Genomic DNA, 22,364 nt, shown 5'->3' on the forward strand with positions numbered 1-22,364 from the left:
CCTGTGCCAGTGAGGGACAGGAGTTCGCGGAGGCGGGTCGGAGCTACCGCTTCCGCAGGGCGATGGGGCCGTGTGTGCTGCCACTGCTGCTGCTCCTGCCGACACTGCTGCTGTCAGCGCTATTCTGCGGAGTCCAGGCGGTCGCTTCCCTATCGTCGGGCTCCTCGCAGTCTACGGTCTCGCCATCACAGACCATAGCGAATGGAAGCCAGCCGGCTGTGCCGTACAACACTACGCACCTGCAGCCGCGGGGCTCGCTGGGCTCGCAGCTGCTGCGCTCTTTTTACGTGCTGATTGGCCTCACCAGTCTGGTTGTGTTCTACTTCCTCATCCGGGCCTTCAGGTATGTCAGGCGCACGCCACCGCCTTCTTGGTGAGCCCAACCAGTGTGCGCCTTGCCCTCCAGAGTGGGCGTGGATGGTGCGTGTCATCATGTCGTCATGTTGTCTGGGTGGGTTACATGGGTCACGTGAGACCTTGGTACTTCCTAATGTGGGCACGGATGCGGGGTTCTCGGATGTAGCAATGCAGGCTGGACGGTGGGGGTGGGCGTGTACTCGCTTTATGTTTTTTTCCTGCAGTTCCCTATACCAGGCGTCGCCCACCCGCCCAACCTGGGCCTGTGGTTCCAGCCAGCTGCACCCTCCACTTTAAGCCACCCAGCCCAGAGAATGGAGCGGAGGGCCCGCTGGGCAGGGCTGGATGGAACTGCTCCTTCCTTACCCGGAAATCAGTTTCTTGGTTCCTCCCGTGTTCCCTCTAGAGAGATAAGGACTCCTTTTCCTCGACCGTGGCCCACATGCCCTGCCAGGTTCTGGTTTGGTCTCTGGCTTCCTTGTTTAGTTTCCTATTCGGGGCTGAGCTCCAGAGGGCCTTTGTCACACAGAGCTGACCATGTTCGGACACTTTAAAGAGGTCCTGTTTGTCCCAGACTGGCACTCTGTGTGTGCACAGTGCTCTTGCTCCCTCTGAGTACTCGATCTTGCTGCATCTGCTGCAGAAAGCCTCCATCTTCTTCCTGGTGGTGGTCAAGAGTGAGGGCTTGCACCTGAGACAGACAGCCCTCAGTTTAGGTGTCCCTTCTACCCCTAACCTCACTCTGAGACCCTGTTTTCTCATCAGTAGAGTGGGATAACAGCGCCTCCTCGAGAGATCCTGCCAAGGGAAGCATCCACCTCCCATTATTGACATAAGAGCAACTAATAATTACTGTGAACTTTATGAAGCAAACACACACACACAATTAGACAAGGAAGCTTCACAGCAAAACTAGGGATCGGGAGAGGAAGTGGAAAGCAGAGACAATGGAGGATCATGGGAGAAGGCAGGAAGCAGGATGGGGTGTGAGCCTCCCCCAGAGGTGACTCAAGACAGCCACTGATCATGCCTGGGACTGCTTCCAGGTTGAAGAAACCCCAGCGGAGGAGCTACGGCCTCCTCGCCAACGAGGACCCCACAGAGATGGCCTCCCTGGACAGCAATGAGGAAACCATCTTTGAGACCACGAATCTGAGATGGTAGTGAAGTCCTCCCCCTACCTCCAGAAGCTCTGGGTGGGTGGGTGGGTGGAGCAGGGTTGGAGAGTTGGGAAGATCACTGATTCTTGAGGTCATCCACTTGCGACCAGGCTGTGTGGCCTTGGGTAAGACATGTACCCTACCCAGCCTCAATTTCCCATTTCTTTCAGATGGGAAGGGGCCACAGTCTTGAGTCAGTGCTCTGGGCCCAGCCCTGAAGACCAACATCATCATCAGAGTTGGAGAATTAACTGCAGGGTGCTACAGAGGGGGTGGGTTGGGTGGTCTCTTCATGGCTCCAGCCCCAAGAAGAGCATAGCAGACAAAGGGAATGGCAGGAAGGAAGAAGGAGGGCAGGACTGAGGACCCAGGGGCTGCTGGGCACAGAGCTGGGACTGGACCTGAGCATGGAGTAATGGCTGTTCAGCCCAGCTTGTTGGGTACATAGGTGCTGAGGTCAGGAGACCATGGTATGGTTCTGGCTTTCCAAGCTTCCCAGAGGAGACATTGCTATAATGTGGTAGTTCCTCTGGTCCCCTCCACCTCCTGTGGCTAGCGAACCCCTTCCCCCTTCCCCCAAGGTGCAGTCAGGCAGGGCCTGGCAGGCTGGGGGAGGTGGACGCTGGTTGACCTGGGGACAGCAGTTGAAAAGGTGAGAAGGCTCCGGGGCACTCGGAGGGTGAGCCTCAGGCACAGTGGAAGGGAGTGGATCAGGGTAGGCCCCTTGCTCCACACCTCTCACCCCTATCCCTCATCTTCCAGACATTCAGGTCGGGGAGGCAGTGTTCCCAGAAGCCTTGGGGGAAGGACAAGAGACAGGGCCCCACTCCCAGTGCCTACACATCTGGCAGTTCTACTGGCCCGAGAGCTCGAGTGGGACCTGCCCAGCCAGCCTGAAGCTACCTTGGCCCTCCACTGCCACAGGACCACCCAGGATGCCAGGTGCGAACCAGAGGGGCCTCTGGCTGCCCCATCCAGGATTCTGAGACCCTATGGCTGGACTTTGACTTGTGCCCCTGACCCTCCCCCACGGGGACACAGCTGAGACCTGGCAGGCAGGTGGGCTTGTGGTCCTGTCTGGGAGAGCCTTCTCACTGGGCTGAGAACAATAAAGGCAGCAGTGGCTCTGTAGTTGTCACCCAACTCCATATGGGCCAGACCTGGCATCCTGGCTCATAAGCAAGGTGGATAGCAGAACAGAGCTTGATCCAGGCCTGGCTTTTCTTACATGTGACCACACTGGGTTTCTTTGGTCTTGTCCCCAGCTGTCCAGAGGGCACAAGGAGGAGTTCTGTGAAGTAGACAGAGAAATGGAGGGACCTCCCAGTCTGGGCCTACTCCTCTACCAAAGGTCCTGTACATAGGCTCCCTCTTCTGTGTTTCCTTCAGTCTAGGACCCCAGAAAGGTCATGTCCTTTGGGATACTTGCCTCGCCTCATTCACACCACCAGCACCTTTGGGGCTGTAGTGTATGGGGCCTGGATGAGGCCTCAGGACCCCTGTGTCCACCATGCCCCATCCCTATCAGCCTCATTGATGAACCAGATCCCACCCAGGCACCCAACTTCATTCCTGGGGAGAGTCGAGGGGTTCTTCTGTGGGCTTTGTTATTCCTTCCAGTCACTATGTTGGCACAGGGTCCAGCTCTGTCACCCCTGCCCACTGTAAATGATCCTGGAGAGTTGGAGGGGAGGGGATGAGGGGAAGGGCTGGCCTCTGGCAGCCCCACAACCTGAGGTCTTCCCCCAGGCCACTGGCCAGAGCCACCATGCCCATGTCATTAGGGGGAGCAGCCACTAGGTGGTAGACTTGTGCTGTCTGGCCTCTGCCCCACTTGCCTGCTGGGCCCTGGTGTGGCCTGGGCTCAGCCACTTGTACAGGTGGGGGAGAAATAGGTCCGTCTGGGAGCCCTGTTTTTCATGCCTGCTCCTGAGCCTCACCTTGTTCCCATGTCCACTGTGAGATGGGCCAAGCCTGCTGCCCATCTGGGATCCATCAGCCTCCTGGGCCTGTCCCTCTCAGCCCCACCGACCCTCCTCACCAGGGCTGAGCTTGGGTCCCTGCCTGTTGCCATCTCTGCCAGTCAGTTCATCACTCCTCTCCATCTCGGGTCCTACGGAAGCCAGCTGATCCCCAGTTGGCTTCCTTGGGTATCTCTGTCTGCGCCTCCTAACTCTTCACATTTCTATTTCCCGTTCCCCCTCAACCCTCAGGAAGTTTTCTATGACTGCTTCCTGCCCATCCCCACCACCATTCTTTGGGAGGGTCCTGCACTGAGGGATCAGTAGATCCTCCAGGGAAGGTTGAAGACATGAGGCCAGAGTCCCCTGGAGGCCCCAGATGTCACACCCCCTTGGGCTCTGGCTCTTCCCTCCCTATCTGCCCCCACCCCTCTCCACACATCTCTGTCTTTCTGCACTTCTAAGCCCCTGCCTGCCTCCCTGTCTGCGTCTCTGTATCTGCATAGCTTCCCACTTGGTCTCCCTTCGTCTCAGTCTGTCTCTGCTCTCTATCTCTCTCCCTGTCTGAACCACTGGGACATGCTTTTAACAGGTGCACAGAAACCATGTGGGTTCCCCCACCTTGTGATCTGTGCCTCTCTCCCACAGCTCTGAGCGACTTCTCGAGCTTCAAAAGGTACATTAATTACTCTAATGAGGTCAGGAGAGACCCCACGCCTGCCATCCGGAGCCGAGAACACACTACATGCCCTCCAGCCCGGCTGCCTCCTGTCCACCCCATGGGGCGGGGAGGGGTGCCCCTTGTTTCCAGGCCCCGGCACCTGTCAGTGCCTGTCAGCCTCACCATGCACCCCCTGCATTAGTTAGTGTGGAGTAATTGGCAGCCCCCTCCAAGGTTAATGCAATATTAGCAGGAAGTTCTCAGTGGCTAAAAGCTGGAAGAGGGGCCTGTCAGCACAAGATGAAAGGCCCAGGTCTGGTGGCTTGAGGGCCCGTGTGTGTGCATGCATTTGAGCATAGAGGGGCTTCTAGCATTCTTCTACCTCTCACACTCACACGCAGGCACAGGACATGTAGCACATGACACGGACTATCACACATACAGGACGGACACAGGACACATATGCTGACATACCGCTTCCAACAGATCCCAAGCCTGTGCCAGATTGGGGTGCACAGCCCATAGCCTGGCCCCCTTGAGGCCCCTCTCAGTACCTCTACCACCTCCCCCTGCACATGCCCACTGAATATGCAGCAAACCTGTCTCCTCAGCCGTGGGTAGGTTGGAATCTCCAGCTCCTGGTAGATCACTATATGGCTTCTCTATCTTGGGAATGTGGACAAGTGGGAGCTGGACACCTCAGGCTCCTTAAAGGGGCAGCTTGTGGCTGGGTGCCTCAGGCCAGTAGCTGGTGGTAGTCAAATTGTCTTCCAGGAAGTGGGGGTTCTTCTGCTGGCTCTGATGTGGGTTCCCTAGGACATGGCCCCTGCATCCAGTAGGGCCACATCCCTCTTACCTGGTGTTAGCAAGTGATGCTGCTGTGCCCTCCTGGGGTTCCCAGGACAGAAGTCCTCTCTGATCCCCATCCTCTCTGGTGGCTCATCTAATCCTCCCTGGAGGCGTCTGAGCTGCCATACACCGCCCCCCACCCCTACTAACGATGTCCTGTCTCGGCCAGATGTGCCTGTGCAGGTGCACCCGGAGTTGTGCTATCCAGCACAGCGGTCACACATGTGACTGCTTACATTTACACTCAAAGTGAAATTAAGAGCCCTGCTCCTGGTCACACTGGCCACATTCCACGTGTGCAATAGCCACTTGGAGCTTGGGACACATGTGATGGCAAAGATCTGGAATGTTTCGGTCCTCCAGAGAAGTCTAGCCCCAAACTGGTGGATGGTCTCCATGGAGAACTGCTCTCTTTCCAGGCCTGGGGCTGGGAGGGTCGGAAGGAAAGAGAGGGAGGGTAAGGGGGAGAAGGGAACTAGCAGGGGTGTGGGGCCCATTCAGTTCTAGACTTTGCAGTTGCAGGAATCTTAGGTTTGGGCTGTTTCAAGGGCCTGGGTGGACACAAGGGTGGGAAGTTTCATTTACCAGCAAGACAAAGGGACACATTTTATTTTCAGTGACAGAAACCAACAGCCCCCCAGCCTCGAGGAACTCTTGACCCCTCCACCCCAGGCGCCTAGCCTGCTGAGGCCCCACCACCCTTCTCTGCCGGAAATCTGCTTGGCTGAGCTGGGCACCTGAAAACCAATGGAGCCAGAGCACGCTGTGGATTTGATCCAATATATTCTGTAGTGAGACATTTATCCCCACATAGTTTTAGTCTTCACAGTGCTGTGGCCTTTGGAGGCTGAGGGTGCTGGACACTGATCCCCACCCTGGGGACTTGTCCTGTATATTGGAGGGCAGGGGGTGGATCATGGGTGCTGGGTAGCAGGTCAGCAGTGTGTGCTGGACTGGGGTAAGTGGGTGGCTGGTGCTGGGTCAGGGGTCAGTGGGTACTGAGTGCTGAGCCAGGGGTACCAAGCTCAGGCTAGGGACCAGATCCGGGACTGGCTGGGTCAAGGTCTTTCCTGAGTCTGGGGCACACCCTTGAGCCCAAGAGTGTAGACCCAAGTGGATGGGGATAGACCATCATCATAAATCCCATCCTGAGCCTGGGGCTAACAGAGGACCCTGGATGACCCCTGACCCCAACTGAGCATTAAACCCAAGACTTAAACCCTGTCCCCAGAGTGAGCCTGAAGTCCATCTCTTGACTCCAGAGGAAGCTTACGCCAGAATGACCCCTGCTCCCAGCTGATGCCCTGCCTGCTGAGGCTGGAGGCTTTGACAGCCCCCAGCCCTGGGAGGGGACAGGGCCTCTTGGGTGCCCATAGCTGGCCCCACCTGGGCAGGGGTCCCCATGAGCATCTGGTCAGCTGTTCCTGTACCTCCATCCCTCCCTCCTCCCTCCTGTGCCTTGCCTGAAGTCCAGGCCTCACAGCTGCCCAGCCCTCCCCTCCCTGGGCCCTCCCAGGCAAAGAGAGATCAAGTGGGGGACACATGCTTTTGTTCCTGTCCGTGCTCTAGCTCTGACCTTGAGAGAGACAAGAACAGAAGGAAAACGGAGCTTCAGCTGAAATCCACTCGGCAGCGGCAGTGGTAGCTCTCTCAGAGGTGGCTTGCGCCTTGCCTTGGTGGTCCCTGCATGCAAATAAGCCAGCACATGGCGGGTCTTTTTGGAGTAGGTCCCCTCTGCCCTGGGTGCCCTGCCCACTTTCCTGCACGGGTCCAATCCTGCTGGGTTTGACAGGAAGCCCCGCTGCATCTGTGAGGTTCAATAAAGTAGGAGGGTTCTCTTCCAACAGCATAGGAGGCTTCTGGAAGGGTCCCCTTTGCCGAGCAGGTCAGTGGGCTGGGCCAGGCATGCTGGGGCTCTGGGCACATGGCGGCAGTTCCTGTGCTTGGGTTCAGCCACCACATCTCTGTTAGGAAGTAGCTGTCCCTTTGCTCCCCAAAGAGCCAGCTAACCAACTGGGTGGTTAGCCCAGGGCTGTCCAGAGAGTTTGTCTGAAGGCCCTGCCAGGTGTCCTGGGCCAGTTCTGGGCCTCTGGGCTTGCCCCAGCCACTACTTGTAGGCAGGTCCCTGCCTCCTCCTCAAAGTCATTGGGCCAGCTTTGGGATGGGCACCTGCAGTCGGGTCAGAGGACAGGACCCACAAGGCAAAACAGACTGGGCTGATTTCCATAGTGGTCAGAGGACTGAGAAGCTTATCCTGTGGGGGGTAGGGGCACAGGGCGGGTCAGGCCTTGAAGGAGGAACAGAATTTTAGTGACAAGGGGAGGGGAGGGACTCCAGGTACACCCCAAGGCAGGAAGTGGAGTTCCGGAGAAGCTCAAGGGCCACGTGACGTGCCCACAATATAGTGGAGGTGTGTGTCCAGGATGGGTCTTGGTCGCAGGTTAGTTTGCCCATTTCTGGCCTCTCCCGGACCTTAGCAGGAGCTTCAGCTACCTATCACATGGGGAATTTCCAGTGCAAGTGCTCTGGGCTCCGGACCCTGCAGTGGGCCTTGGCCAGGGAAACAAGCCCAGCGAAGAGGAACCTGGTTGGGCACCGCCAGTATTTTCCAGCTAGTACTTGGTGACAGCTTACTTCCACGAGCTCAGTCTGATGGGGGGCTGTGACATAAATAAAGACAACTAGAGGTCAGCTCCCCAGGAATGCTCACTCTGAGTCCACTCCAGGCCCTCTGCCTGAACGCCCTTCCCATTCTCGCCTTGCCAGACTTCCCCTACGTGCTGACTTACCTGCTGAAAGTCTCAAGGTGGGGATTCCTGTTCTATTTCCCTGATGAGAAGATGGAGGTCAGGAGGGATGTGACTGTCCTGGGGGCTCCCAGAGGAGCAGTAGTGGACTTTAGTCAGCCCAACTACAAGTCTCCACCAGGTGGGACCGGAGAGGCAAAGTTGGCTTGGCATGGTTTAGGATTTGGGATCTGGGCATGGAGTTGGCTCAGCCTGGTTCAGGATTTGGGTTTAAATGCCGGGTGGGATGGAGGTGAGTCATCTCTGACTCCTGCTCCTGGAACTGACAGGCTCTGCATATGGGCTTGGTGGCCTGAATGGAGGGGACAGAGAGGAACTCAGGGAGCCTGGTCAGGGCCACGTGATAATGATGAGATCGCAGGGGCATGACCCTTGGGGTCCAGGCAGCTTGACGTGGACCAGACCGGGACGCTTTGGCTGGGGCAGGGGGCGCGGTTGAAGCAGCAGCCCCCGCCCACCCCCGCTTGGCCGGGGCACGGCAGGAGGGGGCGCCCGCGGCCCTCCCGGCGCTCGGGAGGGACAAAGGCCGGAGCCCCGGCCCCTCTTCAGCGGGTGCGGTGGCGGCCCGCGCTCCAAGAGTACGTGCGGCTGGGCCGGGGCCCGGGACGACCCCGGCGCCCAGCCCATCGCCGCCTGACTTTTCGGTGCCCGAGGTCGCGCGCCCAGGAGGGGGCGGCCGGGGATCTCCAAGCGTTGGCGCTCCCTCCTCCCTCCCGCCCTGCTCCCGCTTGCTCGGTGGTGGCAGCGGCGGCGGTGGCGACGGAGGAGGAGGTGGAGACGGCTGGCAGACGGCGGCCAGGCGAGCGGGTTGGCCGAACCCGGGCCATGGCGCCCGCGCAGCGCCCACTGCTGCCAGTGCTACTGCTGCTGCTCCTGCCACCGCTGTCGCCGCCCTTAGCGCGCGCTGAGGACGCCGCCCGAGCCAACTCGGACCGCTATGCCGTCTACTGGAACCGCAGCAACCCCAGGTGAGCGCGGGTGGGGACGGGGAGCCTAGGGAACCTGGATGTCCCCCATCCTGGCCCGGCCTCCCCGCCCTGAGCTCCTGGCGTCCTCCAAGCGCGCTGCTTCCGGAGTGGGGGTGCCCAGTCCCTCAGGAGCCCCCAGAGAGTCCTGGCCCCACCGGAGTTTGAGGGACTTGCACTGCTCGTGCATTCTCCTTCCTGGGTGCCCCTCTGCTGTGCAGTCTTGGGGGACTTGTGCCCGCATGCCCCAGAGCGCCGCCATCCTCAGGAGTTTGGGGATCCCCTCTGGCACCCTCAGAAGCCGTGCAGCCCTGAGTTCCCTTCCAGACTTGGGGGATCCCGTCCTCGGGCCTCTCCAGGGAACCTCCTTTCGGAGTTGGTGGGGATCCCTGGGGACCTCAGCACTGAGCTGTGCCTGAAGATGGGGGACTGTGCCCCTTCCCCCTAGGGTCCACAGGCATGTCCTGCCAGCAGGTCCCCAGAATAACTTGAGGAAGTTGGAATGTCCCTCCCCACTGACCCGCCTTCCACTTTCCCTCTAGGAGGTTTCTCTGCGGTGCTTTGTAGGAACAGGGAGACTGAGGTACCTAGGGAATTAGGGGTCAGTCCCTAGTCTTGATTTGGTGGTACCCTCACCCATCCTACCTCTAATGGGGAAACTGAGGGTCAGAAGGGATGAGCAACTGGCTCAAGGTCATGGCAAGGGAACAGAGCCAGGCTAGGGACCCAGGTGGCCTCGTGCCCAGCCTGCCTATGTGCCAGCACTGCCTGCCTGCACAACCTCCTCAGTGCTGGGCGCTCAGTACAATTTGGGGAGCAGCAAAAGCCCCCGTTAGACGAAGTTAGAAAAGTTTGCTGTTGACTGACCACATCCTGGACATCAGCAGAAGCCTCCGGGCCATCCCTGGTTCTTGAAGGCCAGAGGGGGCTGGGGGTCCCATGGGAGACAGGGCTCTGAGGTCCTGTGGCTTTATTGTCAGCGCCAGCACACCGGGTCACACAGCTGTCTGAGGTGGCCAGGCTGCACACGGGGTCTGAGGCAGACGGCCTCCCAGCTCCCTGCGCGTCTGCCACTGATCACTTTCTCATCTTTTCTAAGCCCTGCCGAGTGCCCTTCTGAGCCTGCTGTTCCCCCACTGTCTTCTGCTGTCCTCAGTCCTTGGGCCAAAAGTTGTATAAACGGCGGTCTTTGAGGCAGTCCCTGGGACAAGGGTGGCCAGTGTCCACCATGGGGGCAGGGAGCACATCCAGACACTCCCCTCAGTTACCCAGCTGCGGGGTCGGACCCCAGGGCCCAGGACAGAGACCCTATGCCAAGGAAGGCCACCTTGGAGCTGGTCCTCTTGCCGCTAGCCCTGCTGGTCACATGTGGATTTGATTAAGGCTCTTCCCTGCAGCCGGCTGAGCAGGGAGCCCAGCGGGCAGTGCTTCCCAGCCCAAGTTTTTGGTTTCAGCTCCAAAATTCCTGTCCCTGTCATGGCCTGTCCTTTGTTCTAGCAAATGCCAAACAAATGTGGAACTGGGACGGAAAAGGGTCTCTGGGGCAGCCCTCTGCCCCACCTGCCACAGGGCTGTGCTGCTGGCAGGATCCTGCCAGGGAAAGGGGGCACCTAGTCTTGGCTGTGCTGCCACGCAGCCACCTCCTGTTGCTGGCCTGCTCTGATCTGCTGCCTGAGGGGATGGCCTTGCTGGTCTGGTGCAGACCCTGACCCACACACCTTTCTCACTTCCTCCTCCTACCCGGGGCATCCCAGGTGGGGGGTGACTCCCCTGAAATCTTGTCATAGGGGTGGGGGTCGAGTGGGTGTGGGCTCTATTCGTTGCTGATGTTGAGGGGCTCTGCCAAAGGGGGCCTTGATGCCTGGGGACCCTTTGGGAGGTTTAGTGTCCAGGGGTGGCTGAACTAGAACCTGTGACCAGTGATGAGGTGTCTCAGGCAGAGGTGGAGGGGTGGTGTTCAGCCTCAGGGTTTGAGGGCAACCGGTCCAGGGGAGAGGCACAGGGTCAGGGAGCAGGCCTGAGATGTGAGGTGGTCCCTGGGGTGGAGACGGGAGACAGGTCAGGTTGGGGAGAGACAGCTGTGGGGCCAAATCAGAGAGCTCAGTGGTGGTGGCAGGCTGAGGAAACCCAAAAACGAGGGGTGGTTGCTGAGCCCAAGTGGCACACACACAGGCTCTGTGAGGACGGGGACTCAGCTAGGGCTGGGCAGCTTGAGTTGAGGACAGACTGGGAGAAGAGAAGAGAGGAGCTCAAGGGGTGGCTGTGCTCAGATGGGGACGGACAGGCACCCTTGCATGGCGGGGCCTTGCGCTTACCTGCATTGACGTAGTAAGTGTGCAGCTGTTCCCAAGTTATGTCCTCCTGCTGTGCATATCGTTTCCTGCGGCCTGTGGACTTTGTCAAAGAGGGAGCCCCACACCCACTTCCACGCTGTCATAGGGAGGTGCCCTGTTTCCAGTCCAGCCGCCCTCCCGGGCACCCCCATCAGCTGCTCTCCATCCTGGGCTGGCCACTGGGCATCACTGGGCTAGGTTCCTGGGCCAGCTGCCCTTACCTGGCCTGGCTGATAGCCAGGTGTGGGGCTGCATACGCACTTGTGCTCATGGGGGCTGCGGGGTGTGTCTGTGTGTGTCAGCGCATGTTCTTGTCCCTGACGTGAGGGGGTCCTGGAGACCTTGGGAGGTGCATGTCTGTGTGTCTGGTGCATATGCTGGTTCGTGTGGCAGAGTGACACATATGTGTACGTATGCATGGTACCCCTTGCATGTTTACACATGTCCTTGTGATTATGCCTGGAGTGCACACATGTGGAGAGTGTAACACATTTGCAGGAGCATGTTTGTGTGTGGAATGTGTGTGGTGTCTGGGGATGCGTGTGTGTACCTGCACCTGCATATTTGTGAATGGGGAGAATATGTGTGTCCCTGTGGGGGTACACATGTGTGTCTTTAGCATGTCTGTGGAGAGTACTTGTGTCTGCATGTGCAGCCTGGCTTGGCTGTCCCAGGGCCTCACTGATGGTGACACACACTTTATCCTCCCTGTTCACCCTCTGCCCTCTCCTTGGGCCAGGTGGGTCCCTGCCGGGAGATGTATCCAGACCCCTTGGGTCCTGTGCTGCCTGTTCTGCAGAGGGGCCACTGTTGTGCAGAGTGAGCACCATGCGGGGCACCTGCCAGCCTTCATACTCCCCACCCAACCAGAACACTGCAGTTGAAGTGGACCCAGGTGTGCTGACCCGGATGGGGGCTCTGGGCTTGGCACCTACCCCCACCAGGCCTCTCAGGCTCTAGCTACCCTCCCCTAACCCTCCATCGGCCTGATTGCCCAGGGGGTGGGCGGTGACTGAGTTTCCTCTCAGGTGACCCGGCAGGAAAATGGGCATTTGGGGAGGATGGTCCCATGGTGTAGGTGTGGGGCCTCTGTTCCTGTCCCCATCCCTGCCAGCCTTGCCTGGGCCTCTGAGGGGTGGCAGCTTTGAAGGGGTAAAACTGTGTTTTGTCACATGACACTTTCTGTTTTGTTTGAAAGAAGCTCTTCCACTTGGCTTGTGGGGCTTAGAAAGTGAGACCTGGTGGCTCTGGGGACTTGGAGCAAGAAAGTGAGGCACCCTGGCTGGTGTGGCTCGGTGGGTTGAGCACCAGCCTGCTGAGGGAAAGATTGCCGTTTCGATTCCCAGTCAGGACACATGCCTGGGTTGCAGGCCAGGTCCTTGGTTGGGAGTGTGCAAGAGGCAACCAATTGACATTTCTCTCACACATTGATGCTTCTCTCTCCTCCCTTTCTCCTTCCCTTCCCCTCTCTCTAAAAATAAAAATAACTAAAATCTTTAAAAAACAGAAAAAGAAGGTGGGGTCTGGGAGGTCATGGGAGGGCCTGGACTTAGAATTGTGGGTCTTGGAACTCTGGGTGTGATCTCAGGTGAGCGGCCTGGTTGCTTTAAACCCATGTCTTCTGTGAAGTGAGGGCCGGCAGGCTGTGTCCCTGGGCAGATGGCAGCAGGACTCCCAGGGGCATAGAGAGCCCCTCCAAAGAGGGGGGAAAATGAGGCAGCTCCTGTGGTCAAGAATAGGTTTCTCCAGGTCGTCAAATCCATAGTGACAGCGACATTCCAGGGTGGGTATGTTAGGGCTGGGTCGGAGGGCATTGCTGAATGGGGCAGTTCCAAGATGTTCCCACATGCTGGGGACCTGGGTCCCTCCATCTGGATCTGAGCTAGGGTGCACATGATTCCTGTGGTCTGGTGGACAGGTGGGTCTTCCTGTCCCCAGCCTTGGTCCCTCCCCACTGTATTCCAGCCTGGATGGTCTCAGCAGAGGAAGAAACCGAGAATCCGGGATGGAGGGTCAGGGCCAACAGAAGACTCTGATGGAGTTGACCTCTACCTGCTGGGGAGCTGGGCTGGCGAAGGGTTGGCACCTCCCACCTTTGGACCTCCCTGTGGATGTTCTCTCCAGGTTTACATGTTCCTCAAGGCACTGGTGGAGGTAGCAGTTGTCCTGGGGGCAGCAGCTCCCTTAATGGGGGTGTGGGAGGCAGTGATTTCCTCCCAATGGCCTACTGCAGCCCCTGCGCTGGGCCAGGCTGGATGGAGGTCCCACCCCCTCAGTCAGGTTTTCTCCATGACACCCCCTTCCCCCTACCCTCCACTTCAGGACGTGCCCCATGGTGGCCCTGTGGGATTTTTCTCTCTAGGAAGTGGGTCCAGAGGGAGGGTTGGAATGTCTCCCACTCACCAGGTGGGCCCTGTGTGGTGGGAGGAGAAGGGGCCAAGCTCCCACCATGCTGCTCCACCCTAAGTTGGCGTGTGAGCACAAAAGGTATCGGAGGTTTTGTTTTCACTCCAACCAGACTTTGAACGTACGGCCAGTCAAACCCCACTGCGGGTGCACCCCACGCCTGACTGTCCCACGTTGCGGACACTCGGCCCCATGCCTCGGTCTTCCTGTCGACCTGAGGGTATTGGCTTCGAGGGGCTCCATTCACCACACGGGCCGAGTTGCCCCCTCGCCCAGCCCACCACCCATTCCTGCAGCCTTTTAACCTGCCCACTTTGTGGGTCAGGTGCCCCATTGTGCTTCCATTTCACAGACCCAAAGTGAGTGAGTCAACCCAGGCCGTGGGGAAGCCAGGCACAACTGGGTGTCACCCCTCTCTTAGAGGCAGCCAGGCCTGGGGCTGGCCAGGGAGTGTCATAGACACTGCGTGCATTCTGGGGACAGAGTGGGGGTGTCCCAGATAGGCCTGTGGACAGTGCATCTGGGCCACGTCCTACTGAGATGAAGGCCCCTCGCTGATTCTGATTCCGTGCCCCTTTCCCACCTTCACACCCACCGTGTTCCTTCTTTTTCCTTTTGCTTTAGCTCTGGGGCCCCTGCCTTCAATGTATCTCTTGTACCCACAAGACCATACATGTCCTTTCCAACCCTGCACTACTTTGGGGCCCTAATTTTCCCTGAGGTCCTACCCAGTCTCCCCTTCCTGGTGCCCAGGCCTCAGATGGGGAAATATCTTCTCAGCCCCTCACCACCCTGGGGGTAGGCACTGAGGCCTCAGGGGCCTCTCTTGGGGCTGCAAGGACAAGTGGGCTGTGCCCCACTAGGGTGCAGGATGGGTGCCCAGGGCCCTGGCCTGCTGCCCACCCCGCCAGTGCCTCACTTTCCAGTCTTGGAAGCCGCCACATCTGTTTTGGGTGAGATTCCCTAATTAGTTGCTTTGCTATTGGCTCCTAATGAAGACAGTTGGCCAATTGGAGCTAATTAGCCATTTGCCTGGTGATTGCAGGGAGGGGGCGGCTGGCAGTGTTGGGGTGGCCATGAAGGGCAGGTCAGGGAACCCTGATGGGTGAGGGATCACGCTGGGCTGGGAGGACTACCTGGAGGAGCATACTTTGGCCGGGCGATCAAGATGGGGGCAGAGGTGTGGCCGGTGGAGGTGGGGGAGGGAGCAGAAGGTCTGAAAGCCTGGGGAGCCCACTGTCTGGGAAAGATCCCAAGCCAGTCACTAACCCCTTAGTGAGAATTTCCATCTCTATCTGCTGCAAAAGGAGAGTATTTGCATGTCAGGCTAAGGCCCCAATGGAGGAAATGAAGGCTTTGTATTGCTTGCCCCAGGGTACCAGACACCAGGCTCCCTTTGGGGGTTGGCCTCTTCACACAGGCAGGAGCTGAGGTGCTCACCCTGGCTTGATAGCCAACTTGGCAGCGGGAATGCCAACACAGCAAGGCCATTGCTCTTTTAGAGCCAGGAAGGGGGAAAAATGGTCCACCTAAGTAGCCAGAGTTCTGGTAGGGGGTGAGGGGCTTCTCTTGGGACTTGCCTGCCTGCCTGGGGTCCTCTCTTTCCCACATGGGGGCCACTCTTTGCTCCCTAGGACTCTAACACCTTGAATCCTTAGCCTTCGTTTGATCAACCAACATGTGTTAAGTGCCACTCTATATAGGGCCTATGCTAGTCACAGGGAAGGGGCAGAGAAGGAGGCTGACCCCCCTGGTCAGGAGGGCAGACAGTAGACTACGTGGAGGGAGAACTGATGATATTGTAATAATGTATATGATAAAGAGGTAGGGAAAAGCATTCAGGCATAGGAAAGAGCATGTGCAAAGGGCCTGGGTGGGAACAGGAACAGCCAGGAGGCTCGTGTGGCTGGAAGGTAGGCAGAGGGTGATGAGGGTGGGGGTGTTGGGGCTACAGGGGCCTTGTGGGCCTGGGAGGACTGTGGGTTTATTTTATTTTATTTTATTTTATTTTATTTTATTTACTTATTTTTAGAGAGAGGGGAAGGGAGGGAGAGAGAAGGAGAGAAACATCAATATGTGGTTGCCTCTGGTGCACCCCTTACAGGGACCTGGCCCGCAACCCAGGAATGTGCTCTGTCTGGGAATTGGACCAGCAATCCTTTGGTTTGCAGGCCAGCACTCAATCCACTGAGCCACACCAGCCAGGGCAGGACCGTGGGTTTTATTCTGAGCAACGGGGAGGGTTTTGAGCCATTGGATCACAGAGTCTGACTGACATTCAGAAAAGTGAGCCATTGATTTTGGAAAGCCAGAAGACTGACGGACCTGGTGGGGCACAGATGTCCAGCCTCTGAGCCAGCAAAGCATCCTTGGTCTCTGATGCTTCTCAGAAGGTGAAGAGAGAATGATGGTAGCAGCTGGTGCAGGGGAGGCAGGTGTAATGGGGCACACAGGCAGAGGTGGAGGGGGAAGAGGGGACCATGCTGTGGCCCCACCTTTCTGAGTCCATTGTGGTCTCAAGAAAGCCCTGTAGAGAGCCAGGCTCTCAGTGGGGTTTTCAGTGGGGCTGGGAAGGAGCAAAAATGACTTTTCAAAAAGCCTGGAATACTCCCTGCATCCATCAAGCCTAAGGGGCTGGAGGATATTGGCCATCACTGAGACACCCATGCCTGGCCAATCTTGGGCAGCTTGAGGGGTGGACAGAGTGGAAGGCTGACCCTGGTCCCAGCCTGACCCTCACTTCCTGAGTCTCATTTCCAGACACATTAATTCTACAAAAAAACAAACAAACAAACCCTCCTACCTCTTCGGGGGTGGGATGAGCTCACCATCCCTGGATAAACCCAACAGAATGGAAAGGGGCTGGGGGAGAACCTGCTCCCTTCAGGTCCCAGAACTGAAATTCTGTGTGCCTTGATCTTAGCTACAGACTCAAAAGCACTGCTGTAGTGATGGATAGGAAGATGGGCACAAGTGAGCAGGGTCTTCTGCTCATCTCATTCCCACTTTTGCTGGTCCCAGGGGTCCTGGTGCAGCATCTCTGGGGCAGCAGGGGGCCAGCCTCTGACATCTGGTAATCCCTCCCCCCCTCAGGTGCCGGCTGTGCCAATTAGTGCTCCCGGCATGGGGACCCTCCGAGCTCCCTCCCATGGGCTGAGGCTGCTAGCAGTGTGGGTACAGAGGCAGCGGCAAGGCTGGGATCCCAGCAGCCTGTGCCCTCCCTGCCACCCACTCTGGCGGGGTCTCAGTTTCCCTGCCTGTACAGGGAGGGAGGAGAATACAGGGGCAGCATGGCAGAGCCTACTCTGCAAGCCTGGATGGTTAGGCCTTTTATGTGCTAATAAGCCCCTCTGGGGAGGCCCCCCTTGTCCCCCCTCGGTCCAGGCCGCATTAACAAGACAGGGACCCCGGAGACCATGTCCAGAAGATCTAAAGGCTCCTGGCGCTGTAACCCGAGGCGGTGATGGAAGGGGAGCTGCCAGCTGACCTCCATCCTCCCAAAACAAGGCTGGGTCAGGGCTCCCCCAGGAAGGGGCTCAGCTGCGTGACAGTCTAAAGGAAACTCCCTGGTAAAGGCTGGGAGTCAGGGCTAAGGCGGGGGTGGGCGGGGGGATGTGGTGGAGTGGCCAAGAGCTTAGGGGGCAGCTGCCAGATTCCTGAGGCTGCCGAGGAAGGACAGCAAGGGGAACTCACTGGGGTCACACAGGACAAAAGGGGTGGGGCTGCGGTTGAACACAGGACACTGAGCGAGAACGAGGGAGTGACTGAGGCGTTCTTCTTTTGGAGCCTTGTCAATTGCTGGGGAAAGGGTAGTGGAGGCAGACCTTGACTCAGAGGCTGGAATCCGGGCGTTTGTCCCTGCGCTGCCACCTTGGGCCTTCCTGGCAGGCGGATCTGCAGAAGGAAAGCTAAGGAGGCTGTATGTGATGGGCAGGATAAGGGACTGTCTGGAGGTGGGGACGCAGAAGTCAAGCTGTAATAATGTTTCTGGAGAAGGGATACCTGGTGGGGGAACAGCTTGTGCGAAGCCTGTTGGCCTAAAAGGGGCCCAGATGTTGGGCCTGGGGGTAGGGAGGTGTCTCGGAATCACGTGGTACCAGTCGTTTGCATGTTACCCAGAGTACCTCGTGGCAATCACTGCTTTCTAGCTCCAATCGTGTTTGGGGCCGGAGGCTCAGGTGCTTACCAGCTGACCATTCTGCTGAGCCTGCGACTTGGGGGTGGTGGTAAGTGCCAGGCACAGGACCGTGGGCTCTCACCCTCGAATCTCTCTTAGCATCCCCCCAGCAGTCTCCTAAAACCGCCCTCCGCCATGTGCTGACCACGCCCCCACATAGACCCTGCCCCCTCACGTTTTCCATCCCTTACCCCGCCCCGCTCTGGCCCTTCCTCTTACACTTCTCGTCCCTGGACCTGGCTCCCTCCTCGACATCTGGCTCCGCCCCCGAGTGGGCTCGGCTCTGCGCTGACCGCCGGTCCCTCTTCCAGGTTTCATGTGGGTGCAAAGGACGACAGTGGGGGTTACACGGTGGAGGTGAGCATCAACGACTACCTGGACATCTACTGCCCACACTACGGGACCCCGCTGCCACCGGTCGAGCGCATGGAACACTACGTGCTGTACATGGTCAATGGCGAGGGCCACGCCTCCTGTGACCACCGGCAGCGCGGCTTCAAGCGCTGGGAGTGCAACCAGCCCGCGGCGCCCGGGGGACCGCTCAAGTTCTCTGAGAAATTCCAGCTCTTCACGCCTTTCTCGCTGGGGTTCGAGTTCCGCCCGGGCCACGAGTACTACTACATCTGTGAGTGGGCGGGTGGGGCCAAGAAATGAGGAGGCGGGGGGCGGGGGCCGATGCTAGGGCCCGGTTCTGTCCGGCACCTTGTCCAGCGCTGGCCTCTGTCCCCAGGTCAGCCTCTTGGGTGTTCTTATTATCCACCTAGCAGACCTCGGAAACCCCACTGTCAGAGTCCCCATTTTGCAGGTGGGGAAACTGAGGCTCAGAGGGGCTGAAGCCACACATACGATCTCAGCTTCAGGATCAGCCACTGGACCTCTTCACTGGGGGGCCGATGGCCTCACTGTCAGCCTGTCCCACACTTAGACCAGGGCTGCCTTCGCCCCACAGCACTGAGGGAGGAAAACTAGGCACACGGAGTCTGGCGGTAGAGAGGAACTGGTCAGAGCCAGGGGAGAGGCCAGAGCCCTTGTTCTGCCCAGCACCTCCTGGCCTGGGTAGGGGTCTCCTGGGCCCTATCCTCGCCACGCCACCCCCCCCCACCCCCCCGCTGCTGCAGGGAAGGGACCCAGCTCTTCAACATTCTGGCTCCTGCTGTATCAAATTCAACTCCACAAGGTTTTAAAAAACTTAAAAACTCCATTTCCTCCTTTTTTGCCCTATTTGGATTTTTTCCTTTTAATTCAGGAAAGCAGGGGGTGAGGGTAGAGGGAGAAGGTGTTTAAGTCTTGTAATATAAGAAAAGTTATATATTTTTTTCTGAGATGGGAGTTTCATATAGTTATTGTAATTAGCTGTCTTGTCTCAGTGACAAATGTAATTTTTTTGCCTGCCCTTTATTTTCATCTCCCAAAGTGAGGGGCTGCTGGGGGTGGAGCAGAGGTGGCAGCCAAAGACAGAGGACAGGCCGAGAGGATAGGTGGGGACAGGCCTGGCTGCAGCTCTGCAGCGGCCCACACCTGTCTACAGGTGTGCGCTGCCGGTGCCGGCCACCTCCCTCTGATTCACCACTGAGCTGCGGCACCACCCCTGCTCCCCTCCAGGGCCCTTGTCAGTTGGCCAGGAAGCAAGGAGCAATAGTGATGGCATCTTAGGCATGAGGACCCAATGTGCTTCTATGTTCATGTGACCTCTGCCGTGTGGCTTCCTGCAGGAGAGGGGGAACCCACCTCCATCCCGGGGTAACTGGCTTCTGCTGTCTCCCAGATGGAAAGAATTATTTCCCAAGTACCTACGGTGTGCCAGCCAAGACCCAGACAGGGAGTGACTTGCTGACAGGCATCCAGAGAGCAGGGATTTGATCCTGTGATGATCATTTGGTTACATGGAGTTTTGAGTATCAGTTAAAAGTAAACGTATTTTTATCTATCACCTTTCAACCTTGCTCTGTGCTGCTCTGGGGTAAGATGGAGCTAGACGCAGATACCCCCCATTTCTGAGGTTAGGGTTCAGCAGAAGGAGAGGGTCAGGGGACAGGTGGAGGAGGGGGTCACAGCACCAGGTTGTCCTGGACACCAAGAGCCTCTCACTCCCAACTCCTCTCTTCCAGCTGCCACGCCTCCCCACGCCGTGGACACGCCCTGCCTGCGGCTGAAGGTTTATGTGCGGCCAACCAGTAAGTATCAAGGGAGTCGGGCAGGTCCAGGCCCCGACACTTGTGTCCTCACTGAGGACCCTCTGAGCCGTCAGGGGAGTCAGGGGATGGTCACAGCACAGCTTGGGGAGTCCGACAACCCCAGCAATGGCAGGCTCACTCTTGAGCCTCAGTTTTCCATCTGCAAATTGGAACATTTCAGGCCTTCACAAGTGAAGACTGAAGCCTATCACGAGGCCCCTCGCTGAGGCTATGGTCCCTGGGGTGTGGGCATCAGGGAAGTTTCCTGAGACTGGACCAAAGAGCCTACGTTCTAAGCTCTTGAAACACCATAGCCACACCCAGAGACAAAGGCGCTCCTACAGCCTTGAGACTTCCCCCAAGGGCCAGGGACACATTAGTTGGGTGCCAGATATTCATTCACCTGGATGTACAACGGAGGCACAGCCCTAGTCAAGGTAGACAGAAACCTCGGTGCCCCACGGGGCAGCTGAGGCTGAGACATTTAATGATGGTCAGGCCAGGATAAGCTCTAGGAAGCAGTGAGAAACAGATGGGGCAGGGGTCTGGGCCACCGCTGACCATCCTGTCTCCGTGTCCCCCAGATGAGACCCTGTACGAGGCTCCTGAGCCCATCTTCACCAGCAATAATTCATGCAGTAACCTGGGCAGCTGCCAGCTCTTCCTCAGCACCGTCCCAGTGCTCTGGACCCTCTTGGGCTCCTAGTCCTGGCCTGCAAGACACCAGCCCCACCTGGACGACCGCATCCAAGACCAAATAGAGACACCTAGCTCTCCCACAACTGGTGCTGCCCCGCTTGCAGAGGCCTGCCCACTGGCCTTAGGATGGACTCCAGGGGCAGGGGGCAACCAGCTGCCCCAGATGCCCGAAGGGCAGTATGTGAGCTCAGCTCCTGGCTAGGCCATCTCATCAGGGACCCTGGAGAACCTGAGAAACTGTCAGTGATATTGGGGGTTTTTGTTTCTTTTTCATGGTTAGATAAGAAAGACTTGAGTTTTTAATTTAATTTATTCCTTGCTGTTGCCAGTGACTTTGGGAAGGAAACAGAATGGATGAGGTGGAGGTCCTTAGCCCCCTGGGGGATGGGGATGGGAATCCCTAGTCTGGTTACTCCATTTGTTGGATCTTGGCTGAAGGCCACCACAGACCCCACAGTTACCCCAGGACAGGCCAGTACGAGGCAGAGGGGCAAGGTGAGACCCCTCACCTCTGAGCCCACCTCAGACTCCCGTCCCCCCAGTCCCAACCCCACCCTCCTCATGCCTGGTGGTCATCACCCAGAGTGGAAACTCACGCCGTTACATCAGAGGCCACTGCGCAGCCCGGCCCCCTTGGAATCACAGTTCTCCACGCTGTCCCACAGCCTCTCACGGTCGGTCACCCCTGCGTTCGAGAAGACGTTACGTATCTGTAAATAGAGCCAGCAAGTATATACTGTGATTTATTTTTACTGTATTCCTGAGGACGAACTGGACAGGTGGTTGTTTTGTTTTGGTCACACCTTCATGGGGGGGGGGTGTCTTTTATTTTGGTGGGGGCGGGGTGGACTTTTTAGAATAGAAGCTGCACTTTGCAATAAGCTTGTTCGTCTGTCGGAGCCCCCTCCTCTACTCCATGACTAGTGACGTTTATAAGAAAAAAGAAGACGGGACACAACAAAATGTGGGGTGGGAGCGCCACCAAAAAGAGGAAGTGGCCTCCCAAAGACACTTTAATGAAACAAACAGCACATTTATACAGATTTCATATTTCTACCCTCCTTTCCTGATCTGTGTTTTATATATATTATATATAAATATATATGGTGCACAGCTGCCGGGAGACCACCAGGCATGCCAGCTGGGGGGGCTTTTGTAGGGGTTGGCATGGGCGGTGGTGTCGCCACACCTGGAGCTGGTGATGGCACCTCCCCCTTCCCATCACAATCAACGTTGGATTCTGTATTTTTTATAATAAAATGAGCATAAACTTGTAGGGTGTGCATCTGTGTGAGGGGCTTGTGACTCTCATTGGAGGAGTGCTTTGAGCTACTAATTTGGGAGTCAGGTGCCTGCTAGGGAGGGGTGTCCCTAGAGGGACATCTGGGGATGAACATGATTGGCTCTTTAGTTCTCTCCATCTTTTGGGGGCCAGGCTCTGGAATAAACATTTTACAGGGCAGTGTAACCTTCCTTGTCACCCACAGGCCTCAGTTTTCCCCTTCTGAGAAATGGGAATGGACCAAACCCCCTGTGCCATAGGGGTCCCCTGGGAGGATGGGCTGGCATTTCCCCTGGGCTGGCACTGAGTACGCAGCAGGAGTTTATTAAGTGTCCCTCTGAGCACATGACAGGTCTCTTAGGAACCAAATTCTGTGACATTTCCATTGCCAAGCTCGGCTGCTGCATGACTTAGTTTCCCTGACTGCCCCAGGCCAGGGCAGGAGGCGGGGTTGTGTCTGTCATCTCCGAATCCCTTTCCTGTTATGCAAAAGGCATATGTCAGTGGGTTGCAGGTTCCAGGAGCCTTCACCC

The 22,364-nt window shown here is 57.6% G+C and overlaps 2 protein-coding genes across 4 annotated transcripts; both read left to right on the forward strand.

Annotated features, from left to right (window-relative positions):
• FAM174C (family with sequence similarity 174 member C) lies at positions 1-2,648 on the forward strand. The gene is made up of 3 exons (XM_045831079.1): positions 1-343; positions 1,404-1,517; positions 2,280-2,648. Coding segments are annotated over exons 1-3 (396 nt in total). The 5' UTR covers positions 1-62; the 3' UTR covers positions 2,281-2,648.
• Positions 2,649-7,330: 4,682 nt separating this feature from the next.
• Positions 7,331-21,823, forward strand: EFNA2 (ephrin A2). 3 transcript variants are annotated; one of them, XM_045831878.1, is made up of 5 exons: positions 7,331-8,763; positions 13,059-13,247; positions 17,988-18,301; positions 19,785-19,850; positions 20,435-21,823. In XM_045831878.1, exons 1-5 carry the CDS (start codon positions 8,621-8,623, stop codon positions 20,554-20,556), a joined length of 834 nt encoding a protein of 277 aa, XP_045687834.1. In that variant the 5' UTR covers positions 7,331-8,620; the 3' UTR covers positions 20,557-21,823. The 3 variants fall into 3 exon arrangements, with proteins under 3 accessions (XP_045687834.1, XP_045687836.1, XP_045687835.1); XM_045831879.1 differs by lacking the exon at positions 7,331-8,763 and adding an exon at positions 11,708-11,988; XM_045831880.1 differs by lacking the exon at positions 13,059-13,247.
• The last annotated feature ends 541 nt before the right edge of the window (positions 21,824-22,364 follow it).

The sequence above is a fragment of the Phyllostomus hastatus genome, unplaced genomic scaffold (genome assembly GCF_019186645.2).
Source record: "Phyllostomus hastatus isolate PE091 unplaced genomic scaffold, TTU_PhHast_1.1 phas_contig_159, whole genome shotgun sequence".
NCBI lineage: Eukaryota > Metazoa > Chordata > Mammalia > Chiroptera > Phyllostomidae > Phyllostomus > Phyllostomus hastatus.